The following is an 18,553-nucleotide window of genomic DNA, read 5'->3' on the forward strand; positions in this document are numbered from 1 at the left end:
GTCATCACTGCTAACATGTTATGCATACTTGAAATGGAACAGCACAAGATCAAGTTTTAGATCTTAAACATCAGGATCAATTTGTGGAGAAATAGTTATTAAAAGGCCATTTAAAAATAAACTGTCAATTACAAATAAAAAGGCTGATATGAACAGAAAATGTCTGTCAACTAACAAGAGTATCCATTTGTTTTATCTTTACCATTATAGATATGAAGCAATATAAAACACTCCAAAGTCCAGATCTTTCTCTTAACTTTATCAATTCATTTTCACCCACAAACATGCAACAGGGTGCCATCTCTCTTGAAAAATAAAAACCAGGTACAGCCAGTCAGAGATTACAAAAATAGATTTACACTTCTCATATTATTACAAATAATGCCACTAACAGAATGGTAAGAAACAAAGTACAGTTGTCATTCTTTCCCTGCGATTACTCTCATATTGGTCGCAGTTCAGCATTTCATAGCATACCAACATTATCAGTTAGCGTTGATGATGTTTAACAACTGTATGAGGACAAATTCTGGGGAGATGCTGATTTTTAAACAACTCAAGTAATCGAATAGCCAGAGACCCATTCTTTTTTTAGATCAATGTGAATTTTGTGCGTGACCGAATAAAACAGGTGTTGACCCTCAAAGCACTAGACCCAAAATGCAATCCTCATCCAGAACCATGCCAAGCAAACATTCTACATGGAAATTCTACTTGGATGTGAATTTATTGGAAATATTTGGGAAGCCTGAAAAGTTATGAGGTCTCACTAGTACAACCCATCAGGTAGTTCTTGGTGAAATCAAAGAATAAATAAATCAAAGAATCTACCCTCTTACATGTACAGTTGAAGTCTGAAGTTTACATACACTTAGGTTGGAGTCATTAAAACTCATTTTTCAACCACTCCACACATTTCTTGTTAACAAACTATAGTTTTGGCAAGTCGGTTAAGACATCTACTTTGTGCATGACACAAGTAATTTTTCCAACAATTGTTTACAGACAGACTATTTCACTTATAATTCACTGTATCATAATTCCAGTGGGTCAGAAGTTTACGTACACTAACTTGACTGTGCCTTTAAACAGCTTGGAAAATTTCAGAAAATGATGTCATGGCTTTAGAAGCTTCTAATAAGCTAATTGACATCATTTGAGTCAATTGGAGGTGTACCTGTGGATGTATTTCAAGGCCTACCTTCACACTCAGTTCCTCTTTGCTTGATATCATGGGAAAATCAAAATAAATCAGCCAAGACCTCAGAAAAAAAATGGTAGACCTTCACAAGTCTGGTTCATCCTTGGGAGCAATTTCCAAACGCCTGAAGATATCACGTTCATCTGTACAAACACCATGGGACCACGCAGCCGTCATACCGCTCAGGAAGGAGACGCGTTCTGTCTCCTAGAGATGAACGGAATGTGGTGCGAAAAGTGCAAATCAATCCCAGAACAACAGCAAAGGACCTTGTGAAGGTGCTGGAGGAAACGGGTACAAAAGTATCTATATCCACAGTAAAAAGAGTCCTATATCGACATAACCTGAAAGGCCGCTCTGCAATGAAGAAGCCACTGCTCCAAAACCGCCACAAAAAAGACAGACTACGGTTTGCAACTGCACATGGGGACAAAGATCGTACTTTTTGGAGAAATGTCCTCTGGTCTGATGGGACAAAAATAGAACTGTTTGGCCATAATGACCATCTTTATGTTTGGAGGAAAAGGGGGACGCTTGCAAGCCGAAGAACACCATCCCAACCGTGAAGCACGGGGGTGGCAGCATCATGTTGAGGGGGTGCTTGGCTGCAGGAGGGACTGGTGCACTTCACAAGATAGACGGCATCACGAGGGAGTAAAATTATGTGGATATATTGAAACATCTCAAGACATCAGTCAGGAAGTTAAAGCTTGGTCGCAAATGGGTCTTCCAAATGGACAATGACCCCAAGCAAACTTCCAAAATTGTGGCAAAATGGCTTAAGGACAACAAAGTCAAGGTATTGGAGTGGCCATCACAAAGCCCTGACCTCAATCCTATAGAAAATGTGTGGGCAGAACAGAAAAAGCATGTGCGAGCAAGGAGGTCTACAAACCTGACTCAATTGCACCAGCTCTGTCAGGAGGAATGGGTCAAAATTCACCCAACTTATTGTGGAAAGCTATCCGAAACATTTGACCCAAGTTAAACAATTTTAAGGCAATGCTACCAAATACTAATTGAGAGTATATAAACTTCTGACCCACTGGGAATGTGATGAAAAAAATAAAAGCTGAAATAAATCACTCTACTATTATTCTGACATTTCACATTCTTAAAATAAAGTGGTTATCCTAAATGACCTAATACAGGGAATTTTTACTTTTAAATGTCATAAATTGTGAAAAACTGAGTCTAAATGTATTTGGCTAAGGTGTATGTAAACTTCTGACTTCAACTGTAACTTCTCATTTTGGCATTGTGGATATAAGCATCAAAATAAAACAGTCATTTTTTGTAGTATGTTCAGATTAACATCTCTTTTTCTACTCAGAGATCTTGTCAAAAACAACATTGAGTGGGCAATTTTAGCAAGTGAGCTTTTGACCTGAAATTAAACCTCTCTGTAATTGGCTTAGGGAAGAAAACATGTATGTCTCCATGGTGACCATGTCTGAGATGAGACCCTCCAGACACAACAGTCCTTTAAAACAAAACTAAACAAAACGGCTACTGTCCATGTTTTTCCTGCGCCGTTCCCGTCACCAGGAGCAAGTTACAGGCCATGAACTGGATGTTGAGCACTTTGCTGGTGTTGCCCGTGTAGAGCCCCACCAGCTCGCTGGACGAGCTATCCGCATGGGTCGTCCCATGGGAGTTTCGGATGTCCCACACCCTGACTGAGTTATCCATGGAAGAGGAGGCCACCAGGCTGCTGTCGGGGCTGAACGACAGGCTAGTGACACTGTCCGTGTGGCCCCTCAGGTCCTTGACCAGAGCCCCTGAGGCCAGGTCCCACAGCTTCACCCGCTGGTCCTCGCCCGCCGACGCCAGGTACTTCCCATTGGGCGCGAAGGCTACGGACAACACAGGGCCGCGATGGCCTGTGAACAGGCGCACTGACGCCCCCTGCTGGGTACTCCAGAGGCGGACAGTTTTATCTGTGGAGCCTGTGGCTAGGTAGTTTGAGTTGGGGTGGAACTTGACGCAGTCCACATCCGCTAGGTGGCCGGCGTAGAGCCTCAGGGGGTAGGTCCTGGAGAAGGTCCAGAGGCGGGCGGTGCGGTCGTGGGAGCCGCTGGCAAAGTAGAGGCTGCAGGGGCTGACATCCACATCCCAGACGGGATAGGCGTGGCCCTGGTAGAGGGCAGTGTTGGTGAAGCTGCCTAGGTCCCAGTAGCGAATGGACGTGTCCTCCGAGCAGGACAGCAGGCCCGAGCTGTCTGTCAGGAAGGCTGTGCGGAACACCGGACCGCTGTGGCCGCGCAGGGTCTTGATCTCGCTGCCTGAGCCGTCCTCTTCATCTGCCTGAATACAAGGGGGAAAAGCGCATTGACATTTTACATTTTCAGAGGAAACACCATTGTACTGCCTAGATATGTGAAAGTTTCCCATAATTGTCGGCAGGGATACCAACAACCGCCATGCCATTTACCTTAAAACTGACTATTTCTGTAAAAATTCTAACCAAAGAAAATCCTCTCACCTCCTCTTCCAGCACGTCGCATGCTAAGCGGATGTGTGACACGTCGGCCCGGTGTGGCCTGGCCTTCAGTTTCCTGGCCCTAAGGCTCCATAGCTTGACGGCCGAACTGTCGAACCCGGCGGCCAGCAGCTTGCTGTCGGCCGACACCTCTGCCGCGTTCAGCAGCTGCTCCGTGTGCTGGAAGGCGTAGAAGCACACGGTGGTGAGTGACGGCGGCCCCTCACGCACCTTTTTAATGCAGTCCTGCAGTGCCTCCAGGGCCGCCTCGCTCTGCGGGATCCCTGTGGGGACCTCCACCCCAGCCGCCTCTCCTCGCTCAGGGCCATCCGCTCCCGACCACGAGGAGGTAGAGTTGGGGGCCGTGGTGGCGGCCCCAGCAGCTCCCGCACCCGTCGTCCCGTACAGCTGGTAGTCGGTGCGTGGCGAGGAGGTGACCTCTACCTGGACGTGGGTGCTGAGGGCCCTACAGAGGGTACTGTTGTCTTCGCTCTGCAGATAGCGTAACAAGTAACTGTAGGCCGGCTCCGTCAGGTTCACCACGTACTTGTGGTCGAGGAAGGCCAGGAGCTTAGGGTTGGCGTTGACATCCTGCTGGGTGAGGACATGGCGAAGCTGCTCCACGGTGGAGCGCTGCTCGGCGTCCCCCAGGAAGAGGCCGTGGAAGCGGCTGTAGAAGCCATCCACAGCCCCCTTCAGGCTGCAGCGCACCATGTCCAGGTGGAGATAAACGAAGAGCGGGTACAGGACGCAGCTCACCTCCTGGCCCCATGGCAACGCCGCTTCTGGACCGGAGAAAATAAACGAAGCGTAAGGCCACGATCCTATGCCCACAATAACTAGCATAGCATTTACAATACATTGCTTCATACTAAGTGGTAAGCTAGTATAATGTTGCATAGCAGCATACATCATCAGTCTCTACACAATTGTGAAGTACCTGAGAGAAAATTGCGTAGTCTGGAAAATTGGGTCTCGTACTGTTGAGGGTCAGCTTGGCAAGGAGCAGCAGAGACAATGTTTGCACACCCCAACTCTGTCTGCACTGCTCAAAGAAAGAGACAATTAATAAGATTAGGTATATGTCCATGAGTAATCACCTGTTACTATTCATCCTAAACTGAAAGATGATGCTTGAGCTTCTCAATAAGTGAGATTTGCTGAATCATGTCTGCAAAAATAGTTGGCATCGTTCACCCATTAAATCTGTGATACTAGTTTCACTTGATTTGGTCATTGATCTTTGCATTAGATACCGGCCAGCTGCCAATTCAAAGCCTCACCTGTGAGGTTGGCAGCCATCTCCTCTGCGGACTGAGACAGTTTAGCCCCCTTCAGGGAACTTTCAGTATCCACATACTGCCTCCGCTTCAGGTACTGAGCTACAGTGTACTGGATCTGCTCCGTGCGTACCCGCTTCATAACCTGGGAAAATACAAAACAGTATAGCAGCCTGGATAAAAGCAAAGGCTTTACCTGTGCATTAAGACGTTGTTTAGCTGATGTAACTTACTGCATTGTATTTACATATGTTAGTTAACTCATTACAAACACTGCTAGAAACTAGATAGCTATATTTATAGTTTCCTGGAATGACATAGACCCATGAGTAATTCACTTCAGTGCTGTTGGAGAAGAGAAAAATGTGCTATATGGCTAGCTAACACTTGCCAACACAACAACCATTCAATAAAACTGTTAGCCAGTGTTAGCAAGGGTCGCCATGCAAACTTGGGAGAATATCCGTACAAGTGAGCAACAAATGCACTGGTAAAAGTACGCACCAAACAGCTTAAGCAAAGATTATTGCAGTCCTGACATTAGCAAAATAACGTTAGCCAGCAGCTAAAGTTAGCTAAACTAGGCCCTTCGAACTTTAAGCGGGTTTAGCGAAAAACATCTCAACAACAACATCATGGCCACTCACTGCATATCGTGCTGATATTCTTCCTTGTCAGTTACAGCTATTAATGAAATTATATTTATGCAATGTGATTTGTTTGTATCACAAATATCCCGCTGCCTTTCGTAGCAACCCCATCATCATGTATGTCCACCCCTTCCATCAAATAGCAGCTCGCTCTCATCTTGGAGTCATCGATCGATCGACTCATCTTGCCTGAATGTAATGGCGAGAAATCTGTATTGTGTTCTGTTTACCGCCAACCAAAACACAACAACTAGCTACTTGCAAAAGGCAATCAATTTACAATCAGTAATAGTGTAATTTTAATTGAAGGGATTATTCATGAATGACAATGTTATTCGTAAAAAATGTATTCGTGTTCAAACAAATGTATATATAAAAAAAAAACATGTATTCAATGGCACTATCTAGTGGACCAACTATGTACTACGAATCTGAGTTTGTATTTCATGACGTATATTTCATGCGCCTGAAGTTTCATATTGTGCGCGCAAAATATTCGAAGAGCTGTCTGGAGTTGAATGAATATTGAGCATTCTGGGGTACAGCTACGATGTTTAGCCCACGTCCCACCCCTAGTTCAGGCCGCAGGCAGTCCTCAAGGGTCACCGGTAGAAAGAGTCTCGCCGGTACACCTACAGGGCTTCTCTTTTCCCCACGTAGGACGTCGTTAGCAGCGAGGTGAGTGTCCATGCTCCATCATTGTCAACAATGTCTCTTGAGGCACAGTCACTCGTGGAGTATTTTTTTTTTAAAACTGCTCATTTCCAGATCAACTCCCACGCGTGTGCAGAGCTACTCAACTTCAGAAGCACTCCACTTCGATGTCCAGACGTTTGGCTCTTCTCTACCTGTCAAAGTCATGGAGGCTTTGACAATGGCTGATGGTTGGTCATTGACTCTTTCCTGCCATTATCTCTCTGCGAGTTATACATGCTGTTGAATGCATTGTACAGGTCATCCCGATCAATGCAGTTTGGCTGATGTTCTCCTTTCCCACCTGTTTTGTGTCCCTCAGCCGATGACCAGATCTCTGTGAAGGTGGATGAGAGTGGCTGGGCCTGGATGGTGTGTGGAGAGAGACTGATCATCTGGAAGATCTGCCAGACTGCTGTTGCAAAGGTACAGTCCAGTAGGTCACACCGTAGCAAAACGCTTTGAAACGGAACACAAAATGAGCACTCCTTATTGGGCAAGTCCAGGTAGAACCCTACCTCTTTGTGTCACTCCGTTTCAACACTGGATACACAACCCTGGTTGATAATTATGATATGCAACGCATTGATACAGTGTCCTATAATTAAAAAAACAACAACATGCAGTGCCAATGAGTGAACCTCCTCTGTTGTGTCTCCTAGTTGTCAGTATGTAAGGGCCTCCAGCTGCCCGCTAGTGAGTTTGCCTACTATGCTGATCTCATCTCCATATCATCTCCCAGCCCTCTGGAGACTGCCACTGTTCAGGTAATCAATGACTGTATCAGGAAACTAAACTATTCAACCTCTGAAGGTGGGAACTTTTTTTGCACATGTCTGCCTATTGACTTAGCTGTTAAGGTAGCTGTTGAGCAGCTAGCCTGAGTGTCAGTCTCTTTCTGCTTTAGTCTACTTGTTGTTGTCTTTGACGAGGCGTTCCTGACTGAATAAGCTGGCACCCAGGCTAATAATCAGGAACAAATTAACTGAAAGTCCAATCGACTCACCATCAGTCGTGGTTGTTTACTGTTGTGGGACTTTGTCTTGAATGCTCAGTCTATCTCTGTCATGGCGGTGGCTCCAGAGGGAACAGCCCGGTTCTGGCCCAGTTTGGCCCACGAGGGGAATTACACTGAGACTGTGGTCGACATGGGCGAAAACCTCTGCAACTTTGTTGTTGCTGTTAGGGTAAGTTGTTATGTTGTGGATGCATTGTTCTTGTTTTGAATACAACGCTGCTCCTCAATCACAGATAAAGATGTATAGAGCAGGTTCTCATTATTAGTGGATTGAGAATTACCAACAAATTGTGTGTAAAACGTTAACACACACACATATTTATCTGATTAAACATTATGTGTTGTTGATTTCATCCCACTTCCTCTCCTCCCTCATCCCACAATCCCTCTCTTCCCTCAGGGGGGTAGTTTCATCGTGTCATCCTATAAGGGCCAGATGATGCGTCTCGGGGCGGACCCCTCCGGAAAGCTGCTGCAGAGGGCGCTACAGCAGGGCCAGGGGGTGCTTTCCGGCATCGGACGCCGCGTCTCCAGCCTGTTTGGCATGCTCGCCCCGCTCACCAACAACAATGCACGTTTCTTCTAGTGGAGTCCTATGAATCCCCAAATTATAGTAATACATTGGTAATATGATGATAGCAGCTCACATACCCTCTCCTCCCTCTATAGCTCCACAGTGTTCTGTGGGTGGGAGAGACGGGCTGCCTGTATACTCTGACCTCCTGTGGGCTCAGTAAATGGGAGATGGATGAGGTCACAGAGCACCAGGTCCTCAGCTGGGACTCCAGCCGCGCTCTGACGGAGAGTGTAGCCGACGCCATCTGGGTAAGCAGAACAACACTTCACATGAATGTTGTGTTACTTTATGTCAGGTTGCGTTAAATCATGGTGCGTTACTTTGAGGTGAACCGTCCCCTTGGTTGTACAGGTAACTGCCAAAATAAAGGAAACACTAGAGTAAATGAGGGACACAAAGCATGTGCTTCCTGAGTTAACATATCATCATGGTTAGCCATTTTGGCTACCATGGCTAGAAGAGATCTCAGTTACTTTGAAAGAGGGGTATCAAAGGAGCATAGCGGTTTTAAAGTGTGTGTGTCTCAGTCACCAGATCTCAACCCTATTGAACAGTTATGAGATCCCGGAGCGACGCCTGAGACTGTGTTTTCTACCACTGTCAACAAAACACCAAATTATGGAATTTATTGTGGAAAAATTGTTTTGCATCCCTCCGATAGAGTTCCAGACACTTGTAGAATCTATGCCAAGGTGAAGGTGCATTGATGCTTTTCAGGCAGCTCGTGGTGGCCCAACGCCCTATTAAGACACTTAAGTTGGTGTTTCCCATATTTTGGTAGTTACCTGTAGATTGGATGATTGTCCTGAAGGCATGACCAGTTTTTTTTTTTCTCTCGCCATCTATCAGGGGTCAGAGAGCAACTATGAGGAAATCAAGGAAGGAGTGAACGTTACCTACATGGACATGCAACTGAGCCAGTAAGTCGAGCTCTCATCTAGGTTTCTGGATGCATTTATCTCACTACATGATTTGATGTAATAGTCAGCTGGTGTCTGCGACTTTTTATGATTCTACACGTCTGACTATATTTTTGTGTTCCAGGGATGGCCTGGTAGTGTTGGCGGCAGCCTGGCACCCCTCAGACTCCCCCTGCCTGGCCTACTTCTGCCTGGTCACCCTGCTGGACAACGGCAACAACATCTCTGAGGAGCTCTCTGTGGAGGTCACCAAGTACAACCCCCCCTTCCAGGTCAGTCTTCACTCAACCCTGGTCACTATTGGGCTTCAACTGAAATTGTGTATTATGGTTCACAAAATGTTTTTTTTTTTTATGTGTTTGAAAGTGGCAATAGTTTCCTTAAGTAGACTTTTTCTCAATACGCTCAAGGCTTCATGCATTTGGAATGCAATTTTTCACACTTGAAAATATCAACCATATTGGTCTTCCTTCAGTTTAAATGTCGATGTTTATTTGTCTAATGGTTGATATGTTGTGTTATTGCCCTCAGAGTGAGGATGCTCTCCAGGCCATGAGGCTGATGTTACCACGGGCCTCCAGCCCTGCTGCCTTCCTGTACAACGAGGAGCTGGTGTTTGCCTGCTCCACCGGTACCGGCAGAGGAGGTCTACCTGAGGAGAAGATTCCCTTCAACACACCTGGTAAGAGACATGGGTAATGGACTCAAGGTTAGAGGACATTGGGTGCCTCTCAATAGTTTAAAGTTGGCCCATTTCCTCATCTCCTTTTCTTAATAACAAAATTGACAAGAAGAGGAAGCCTTTAGACTGTTGACATGCACCCAATGTTTTAAACTGAATGGTATTGATGAGTGAAAGGTGTAGATGGTTGCAACAGCTCTCAGTAATTCATAGTTATCATAATAATATCATCAACCTTTTTTGGTCTTTTTAGCTCATTATCCATTTTCATGAATGGTCAATTTGACTTGACTCGCCTCCCATGTTTCTATTCTCACTGTCCTCCTTCATCTCTCCAGGTGACCGTCTGTGTGGTGGGGGCTGCTGTGCCAACCTGCCAGTGTTCTTCTCCCAGAACAGTGGTCTGGTGGCCGTGGTGGCCAGAGAGAGGGCCTCTATGCTGCCTGAGACCATGGAGGACTCCCTCTGCTTCTCCCTGGCTGGGGCCGGCCCTGAGGTAGAGAGTAGTCAGATGAATTAAAGCAGTGCTAGGTCTCTGATATGGAACTGGGTCACCAGTTGACTTGTGTGAATAATGAGATGACATTAAATTGGTGAGCTAGAAATGTTTTTTTTTTAATTCTCTATTTTCATTATTTTTACATAATTGGTGAGTTCACATTGTTTTATGACGTACATTATTTATGAATTCACACTTTTTTTGTTTCAAGGCAACTGCTATGGAGACTCCGACTAGGGTGGAGCCTGTAGCGCAAGAGGACAAAACCAAACTCCTAAAAGCAGCGTTCCTGCAGTTCTGCCGGTAAGTCTGCAGAAAGATTGGGGGATGTTGGCCCCAATTGCTGAAGTTTGAGTTTTATTGACAGTGACACAGACCTCCTTTGTAAAACAAGGGAATTTGTTTGTTCCTCCCCTGAAAAAATGTCCCTGTGTTGAGGACGATGTGGATTTAGGTCTGTGTAATTACTTACTCTCTGTGATTGCATCTGCCCTGTTGTTGGTAAGCTGTTACTGCCAAATGAGGACGCATGGCTCTGAGTTTTTTACAGGAAGAGGGAGGGAGGGAGTGTTTGAGTGAGTGTGTGTGTGTGTGTGTGTGTGAGAGAGAGAGAGAGAGAGTGTACATGTAGACGGAGTGAATGGGGTGTGTACACTTCAAATGAGTACCACTAAATAATTATGTACAATTATTTTATGTGTTTTCAGGAATTACCTGGTTAAATGATCTAAGCAATAAACGTTGTTACTATTGAGTTTACCTTGTTGTTGTGAGTAGAATGTAACTGTGTTTATCAGGAATGACCTGGTGGGGGCCCAGACCATGACAGACGAGCTGTTCCCCCCAGATGGGGACGGAGACGGGGAGCTGGACTTGGTGGTGACCCGGATCAACCTGGACCTGGTGGATGACTACCCAGCGTCAGACCCCCGCTGGGCCGAGTCTGTCCCTGACGGTGGGAGGGAGGGAGGGAGGGAGGGAGGGAGAACAGAAAGGGGGAGAGAAATGCAGACAGGCGAAGACATGGAAATCTGTAGTTCTTTTCTATCAAAATTATTGAATATATTGTTCCACATAGAAGTGACCTTGTTTCTGTGTTGTCGTGTCCAGAGAGTGCTGGCTTCCCCCTGACCTCCCTCATCATCCTCCACCAGCTAGAGGACAAGATGAAGGCCCACGGCTGCTTCATGGACTTCCTGTTACAGGTAGGCCACCTGCATAGAAATATATTTCAGTCCCGAATAATCCTGCATAATTCTAATCCTCTGGGCCACCTGCATAGAAATACATTTTAATCCTGCATAATTCTAATCCTGTGGGTCACCGTGGGATCGGACTTCATTACAGGACTCCTCACAGATCTATGGATAAAGATTGATATGTCATGACTGAGTTCAACAACCTTACCTCGTTACTCCCCACCCCTGTATCTTACTCTCTTCTACTTGCTCTCTCCCCCACTCCACCTCCCCTCCCCCACAGGTGGGTCTCCTGGACCGGCTGGGCCAGACCGCGGTGCGCTCGTCTCCCATGGCGACGCGCCTGTTGCTGTGCGAGCACGCCGAGAAGCTACAGGCGGCCATGACGCTGAAGAACCACCACGCCAAGCACGGCGAGCTGGTCAATCGTGCCATCCTCAGTGCCTTGAGGAAGAGCAACGCAGCCGTGTCCACCAGCCTCACGGCCGCCGACGTCTTCTTCAGAGAGGTGACAATGACACATAATATCCCCAGCACAGTTGGGGTCTTCACACAATTTAGATGATTTGAGATTCCAATTCAAATCATTTTGTCAATGCCAAAACATTAGCTTTGGGATTTTGGGAATCTTCTGTCTTATGCCTCAGGTGAGGTTATTAAGGTGTGTGTGAATATGTGTGTGTAGGTGTCTCAGATCTCCTCAGTCTTTGAGTGTCTCCTAGAAGAGGAGGAGAGGACTCTGAAGGAGAACCCTGTGGACTCTGTGAAGTGGGCTGAAGTGGTGCTCAGTGTCAACACCATCATCAAGGTACACAACACAGTCAGTGCAGGCTCAGTATCCACATCCATATTGTTAGTCACGTATCTCCCATGCATGTGTATGGTTGCCTTTTGATCATGTGGTGTGCTTCTATATACTGTGTATCTACAGTGCATTCGGAAAGTATTCAGACCCCTTGACTTTGTCCACATTTCAAATCTAATTTTATTTTTGTTACATTACAGCGTTATTCTAAGATTGATTTAAATTGGGGTTTTTCCCCCTCGTCAATCTAAACACAATACCCCATAATGAGAAAGCAAATAGAGGTTTGTATACATTTTTGCAAATGTAAAAAAAAAAAAAAAAAAACTATCACATTTACATAAGTATTCAGACCCTTTACTCAGTACTTTGTTGAAGCACCGTTGGCAGCGATTACAGTCTTGAGTCTTCTTGGGTATGACGCTACAAGCTTGGCACACCTGTATTTGGGGAGTTTCTCCCATTCTTCTCTGCAGATCCTCTCAAGCTCTGTCAGGTTGGATGGGGAGTGTCGCTGCACAGCTATTTTCAGGTCTCTCCAGAGATGGTGAATCGGGTTCAAGTCCGGTCTCTGGCTGGGCCACTCAAGGACATTCAGAGACTTGTCCCGAAGCCACTCCAGCGTTGTCTTGGCTGTGTGCTATGGGTCTTTGTCCCATTGGAAGGTGAACCTTCGCGCCAGTCTGAGGTCCTGAGTGCTGTGGAGCAGGTTTTAATCAAGGATCTCTCTGTACTTTGCTCCGTTCATCTTTCCTTCGGTCCTGACTAGTCTCCCATTCCCTGCCACAGAAAACATTCCCACAGCATGGTGCTGCCAGGTTTCCTCCAGATGTGACGTTTGGAATTCAGGCCAAAGAGTTCAATCTTGGTTTCATCAGACCAGAGTATCTTGTTTCTCATGGTCTGAGAGTCCTTTAGGTGCCTTTTTGCAAACTCCAAGTGGGCTGTCATGTGCCTTTTTACTGAGGAATGGCTTCCATCTGGCCACTCTACCATAAAGGCCTGATTGGTGGAGTACTGCAGAGATGGTTGTTCTTCTGGAAGGTTTTCCCATCTCCACAGAGGAACTCTGGAGCTCTGTCAGAGTGACCATCGGGTTCTTGGTCACCTCACTGACCAGGGCCCGATTGCTCAGTTGGGCTGGGTGGCCAGCTCTAGGAAGTCTTGGTGGTTCCAAACTTCCTCCATCATTCTTAAATGGAGGCCACTGTGTTCTTGGGGATCTTCAATGCTGCAGACATTTTTTTGGTACCCTTCCCCAGATCTATGCCCCGACACAAACCTGTCTTGGAACGCTACGGACAATTCCTTCGACCTCATAGCTTGGTTTTTGCTCTGACATGCACTGTCAACTGTGGGACCTTATATAGACAGGTGTGTGCCTTTCGAAATCATGCCCTACCAATTGAATTTACCACAGGTGGACTCAGTTGTAGAAACATCTCAAGGATGATCAATGGAAACAGGATGCACCTAAGCTCAATTTTCAAGTCTCATAGCAAAGGGTTTGAATACTTATGTAAATAAGGTATTTTATTTTTCATACATTTGCAAACATTTCTTAACCTGTTTTCACTTTGTCATTATGGGGTATTGTGTGTAGATTAATGAGGAACAAAAAATAATTGTATCCATTTTTGAATAAGACTAACCTAACAAAATGTGGGAAAAGTCAAGGGGTCAGAATACATTCCGAATGCACTGTATACACACTGAGCAAAAATATAAGCGCAACATTTAAAGTGTTGGTCCATGAGCTGAAATTAAAGATCTCAGAAATGTTCCATACTCACGAAAACTTTATTTCTCTCTAATTTGTTTACATTCCTGTTAGTGCGCATTTTTTCTTTGCCCAGATAATCCATCCACTTGACAGGTGTGGCATATCAAAAAGATGATTAAATGGCATGGCCATTACACAGGTGCACCTTGTGCTGGGCCTGGCTCCCCAGGTGCTGGGCCTATGCCCACACATGACTGTGCCCCAGCCCAGAGTCATGTGAATTTTATAGATTAGGGCCTAATGAATTTATTTCAATTGACTGATTTCCTTATATGAACTGTAACTCACTAAAATCATTGAAATTGTTGCCTCTAGCGTTTTATATTTTTGTTCAGGTCATGTTGCGTGTGAGGTTGTATTTCTTGTGATGGCACAGTCAGTAATTTGTGTACGTTTGTGTGTTGTATTCCAGGACATGCTGCAGGCTGCTGGTCAGTACAGAGACACCAAGGCCTCACTGTACAGAGCCTCAGAGAGCACCCCTGCTGAGTCAGAATACATCCCATGGACCGGTACATTCCCTGTTGAACACACACACACACACACACACACACACACACACACACACACACACACACACACACACACAGTAGTCTAAAGTAACTTCTTATAACGCCTTGTCTCCTTTTGTTAATGTCAACTGATCTGAAAAGACAGGATAGGTGAAAGCGATATGCTAGATCCCTTTCACTGCGATGAAGGAGAAGAATTTAGAAGTCTCCCAAATGTAAGACAATTGAGATGCGCCCTTAATCCCCAAACCTGTCTCTTTCTCTCCCCACAGCCTCTAGCGGTCTGGGAGGGGTGCGCACCGTCATCGCCCGCCAGCACGAGGTGATCCTGCGTGACGTGTACCCTCACGCCGACTCAGAGCTGCGCAATGGCCTGAACGAGCAGCTGGCAGCCCTGCTGGACGTGCTCCTGGGAGGCTACGTTTCCCAGCTGACCTCACTGAGACCGGGCCGTCCGGGTCAGCAGGACCGCTACAACACCCTGGAGATGGAGTACACGCAGCGCCGCTCTGAGCTGCTCGCACCACTGTGTGAGTGGAGACTGAACGCAAAATACCGGGAGGACATATTGGCTTGAGTATTTGGTTACCAGGTCAAGCCATTTTGGAATACAAAATAATTTTTATCTTAATCCTTTCAGTGGAATTACACATTTTATAGCTAAATGTAGCTGATATTTTTCATAAATTATAAGTCTGACTGCTTATTGCATCCATTATAAAGGTATTATGTACACTTAAATAATATTAAGGGTGTTAACTTTTCTTTTTGTTCCAGTGGAGCTGGGTCAGTACCAGTGGGTGGCGGCACTGGCAGAGAAGTACTGTGACTTTGACATCCTGGTCCAGATGTGTGAGCAGACTGACAACCAGAACAGACTGCAGCACTACATGGCCAAGTTCGCCGACCAGGTTAGACACTAATCCGCTAAAACCAGGGTGGTGTTCATTAGGTGGAGAAATTTTGAAATGGGGAGGCACTACTTGAACTGGTCCAATAAGAACACAGATTTTGGTTGTTGTTGCAAAATGTTTTGCTACTGTGTGCCGTACTGAACACCACTTAATTTTATCACTGGTGTTTTATCAAATCTGGCACTAACACTGGTGTTACATTTTTTATTATTTAGCAGACCCTCTTATCCAGAGCGACTTACAGGAGCAATTAGGGTTAAGTCCCTTGCTCAAGGGCACATAGACAGATTTTCACCTAGTCGGCTCGGTGATTCGAACCAACAATCTTTTGGTTACTGGCCCAACGCTCTTAACCGCTAGTCTACCTGCCGTTACTCAGACTGCTCGTGTAAATCATACATTGATACCCATTATGGGATAACATTTTTTGGGGTTATTTCTCAAGCTAGGACTAGACTAAGATTCCATAGATGCTGCGGGTTTCATTTAATTTGCATGTCACTTCCTGTAGAACTTTGCAGACTTCCTGTTCCGCTGGTACATGCAGAAGGGGAAGAGGGGCAAGCTGCTCTCCCAGCCCATCGCCCAGCACCAGCAGCTGGCCAGCTTCCTGCAGTCCCACGAACACCTCAGCTGGCTGCACCACATCCACGTCCACGACTTCAGCAGTGTAAGTGGAACAGACACACACACTAGCTCATTCATTCACACACACACACATCAGTTGACCTTAGTAGCTAACTTGTGAACATGCCGCTTCTTATGAAAATACATACAGTAGTTTGGCAGTTGCATAGTGTAGTTTCCCATGTTAAAGAAACAGTGTTGCATTTGTGATATTTATTTGACCATCTCTCTCGCCCCAGGCTTACAAAACCCTGTATGGCCAGGCCAACATGGAGACGCGTTACTTTGTGAAGAAGAAGACCCTGTTGGCTCTCAGTAAACTGACTGCCCTGGCATCAGACATGCCTGAGGCTGTGATGAAGAAACAAGTAGACGGTAAGGGGCTACTTGAGATACTGTTGCTTAGTTCTCACTTAAATCATACATTATTGTCAATGGGAGTTATGAACATGTATTTGAAACTGTGTTAGTATTTAGCCCTAAGACAACAGACACTATTTGATGCTGTAGGGTGTCTAATTGGTGAGTTCTGCAGGGATATCACCAGTGTTTTCTTTGTCATCCTACAGACATGGTAGAGCAGGAGAGGTTCTTGCTGCACCAGGAGACTCTGCCCAAACAGCTGCTGGAGGAGAAACAACAGAACCCAGACACCATGCCCCTGCTCAGCGCTCACAACCTTATTCGTGTAAGAACACACATCAGTGAACCACTCACATCACCACATAACCCAACACAGACAACCTTACCAATGCACCATTATAAACTGGGTGGTTCGAGCCCAGAATGCTGATTTGGCTGACAGCCTTGGTATATCAGACCGTATATCAGGGGGATAACAAAACATTTGTTTTTACTGCTCTAATTACGTTGGTAGCCAGTTGTCTAATATCTATAAGGCACCTCGGGGGTTTGTGATATATGGCCAAGATACCATGGCTAAGGGCGGTATCCAGGCACCCTGTGTTGCGTTTTGCATAATAGCTGTTAGCCGTGGTATATTGGCCATATACCACATCATACATTGATGCCCATTATGGGATAACATTTTTGTTATATCTCAAGCTAGGACTAAACTAAGATTCCATATACCACACCCCCTCAGGCTTATTGCTTAAGTAGACCACACACGCAGTCGCACAACCAGTAACTCTACATAAATCCACATGCCTGCCACCACACACACACAATGACAATACAACACACGCATCTATCCTCCCTGTCACCAACTGAACCCCAAATACAACTCCTACAAATACCAATGGACTGACCAAATGTTTCTATTTTCTCACCAGCTGTATATTTGTGATGACAACCGACGAGCCAATGAGTATGACTTCAAGAAGGCTCTGGATCTACTGGAGTACATAGATGAGGTAGTCCTACTGCCACTAGCATGAATCATTAACTCAGGGTTGATTAATCAGGTCTGTCAGGGTTCACTGATATGGGCCATATTCTTGTTGCAGGAGGACGCTGTGGACATTGAGGGACTCAAGTGTGAGATCTTCTGCAAGGCCCTCAAGAAAGACGAGTAAGTACAGCTCAATGGCCCTAATCCTTCTAATATCTCACTCTTACTCCCTTTCTTGCTAATTTCCTAATTCCAAATTTGAAAGGATTTGATTGGTGTAAATACACTGTTTGACACTCCTTACATTTTGTTTATGTTGTCAGTGTGCTTTATATAGTAAATGCAATGAATTAATAAGCATTATTGTTATTACTGTAAGTTTGCATTGCGCTTCCTTTCCGCTGTGTTGCTCACAGCTGGTTGTCTGCTGATGGGAACGATGACCCTCTGGAGGCAGCCAAGGACAGCATCTTTGTCAAGATCCTCCTCAAGCTCATACAAGAAGGTAAGCACTGCAGTAGCCATTTTGGCTCGGTGTCTGACTAAAGGATTTCACTGTATTCTCAGCAGTTAATTTGTTCGTAAACAACACATTTCAAGAGTTACTTAAGATATATTTAGGAGATTGTTGAATTGTTATATATTTTTTTTTATTAATTACAAAATATTGAAAAAGGGTATTGAGTGTCACTGCTCTGTTTATTATGTACCTCTTTATGACCCATCCAACCTATTCAGAATGTGTTCTCTTGTTGTTTTCCAGGTGTTCCTCTACAGACCTACCTTCCTGACGTCAAAGACCTTCTTCAGCTGGACGAGATGGAGGCTTTGACATCAAAGCCCACTTTTGAGTTTGTATTGCGGGCCAACTATGAACATTACCTGCAAGCACAGATCTGATGACCCCTGACCCCTTTCACAACTATGTCTCCCAGGTTGCACTTGGTTTGTTCCTTACTTTCCATTTTTACTGTTTGTTTGACAAAAAGATAACGTGTTGCATTTTCTAAATAAATGTCATTTCTGTAAATGTAAATGTTCTATTCTTTTGATTTTGACATTCACTAAATGTCCATGGTGCTTGCCTACGGAGCTGTGAGGGGAACGGCACCTCCGTACCTTCAGGCTCTGATCAGGCCCTACACCCAAACAAGGGCACTGCGTTCATCCACCTCTGGCCTGCTCGCCTCCCTACCTCTGAGGAAGCACAGCTCCCGCTCAGCCCAGTCAAAACTGTTCGCTGCTCTGGCACCCCAATGGTGGAACAAGCTCCCTCACGATGCCAGGACAGCGGAGTCAATCACCACCTTCCGGAGACACCTGAAACCCCACCTCTTTAAGGAATACCTGGGATAGG

At 45.6% G+C, this 18,553-nt stretch overlaps 2 protein-coding genes across 2 annotated transcripts; one reads left to right on the forward strand and one right to left on the reverse strand.

Annotated features, from left to right (window-relative positions):
* Nucleotides 1-2,491: 2,491 nt before the first annotated feature.
* On the reverse strand, nt 2,492-5,887 carry LOC115178456 (TAF5-like RNA polymerase II p300/CBP-associated factor-associated factor 65 kDa subunit 5L). The gene is made up of 5 exons (XM_029739640.1): nt 5,611-5,887; nt 4,967-5,108; nt 4,624-4,728; nt 3,687-4,468; nt 2,492-3,508 (listed from the first exon to the last, which is right to left on the reverse strand). Exons 2-5 carry the CDS (start codon nt 5,103-5,105, stop codon nt 2,711-2,713), a joined length of 1,824 nt encoding a protein of 607 aa, XP_029595500.1. The 5' UTR covers nt 5,106-5,108; nt 5,611-5,887; the 3' UTR covers nt 2,492-2,710.
* Nucleotides 5,888-6,086: 199 nt separating this feature from the next.
* Nucleotides 6,087-18,232, forward strand: LOC115178704 (nuclear pore complex protein Nup133). Its single transcript, XM_029739977.1, has 26 exons — nt 6,087-6,291; nt 6,382-6,497; nt 6,629-6,732; nt 6,969-7,073; nt 7,362-7,493; nt 7,725-7,895; nt 7,994-8,149; nt 8,751-8,821; nt 8,946-9,093; nt 9,353-9,503; nt 9,842-9,999; nt 10,214-10,305; nt 10,800-10,957; nt 11,113-11,207; nt 11,485-11,709; nt 11,887-12,009; nt 14,202-14,301; nt 14,574-14,831; nt 15,079-15,212; nt 15,727-15,885; nt 16,082-16,217; nt 16,412-16,530; nt 17,138-17,218; nt 17,312-17,376; nt 17,613-17,701; nt 17,960-18,232. The coding sequence occupies exons 1-26, from the start codon at nt 6,164-6,166 to the stop codon at nt 18,094-18,096; spliced, it is 3,411 nt and encodes a 1,136-aa protein (XP_029595837.1). The 5' UTR covers nt 6,087-6,163; the 3' UTR covers nt 18,097-18,232.
* The last annotated feature ends 321 nt before the right edge of the window (nt 18,233-18,553 follow it).

The sequence above is a fragment of the Salmo trutta genome, chromosome 38, assembly GCF_901001165.1.
Source record: "Salmo trutta chromosome 38, fSalTru1.1, whole genome shotgun sequence".
Taxonomy (NCBI): Eukaryota; Metazoa; Chordata; class Actinopteri; order Salmoniformes; family Salmonidae; genus Salmo; species Salmo trutta.

What these genes read in the sequence shown, in the direction of transcription:
- LOC115178456 (XM_029739640.1), bottom strand. Translation starts at nt 5,105, where the DNA reads ATGAAGCGGGTACGCACGGAGCAGATCCAGTACACTGTAGCTCAGTAC. An exon ending in GATGGCTGCCAACCTCACAG is followed by an intron (nt 4,729 to 4,966) that starts GTGAGGCTTTGA and finishes TTCTTTGAGCAG; the next exon opens with TGCAGACAGAGTTGGGGTGT. An exon ending in ACTACGCAATTTTCTCTCAG is followed by an intron (nt 4,469 to 4,623) that starts GTACTTCACAAT and finishes TCTCCGGTCCAG; the next exon opens with AAGCGGCGTTGCCATGGGGC.
- LOC115178704 (XM_029739977.1), top strand. Translation starts at nt 6,164, where the DNA reads ATGTTTAGCCCACGTCCCACCCCTAGTTCAGGCCGCAGGCAGTCCTCA. An exon ending in GTGTCAACACCATCATCAAG is followed by an intron (nt 12,010 to 14,201) that starts GTACACAACACA and finishes GTTGTATTCCAG; the next exon opens with GACATGCTGCAGGCTGCTGG. An exon ending in TGAGCTGCTCGCACCACTGT is followed by an intron (nt 14,832 to 15,078) that starts GTGAGTGGAGAC and finishes TTTTTGTTCCAG; the next exon opens with TGGAGCTGGGTCAGTACCAG.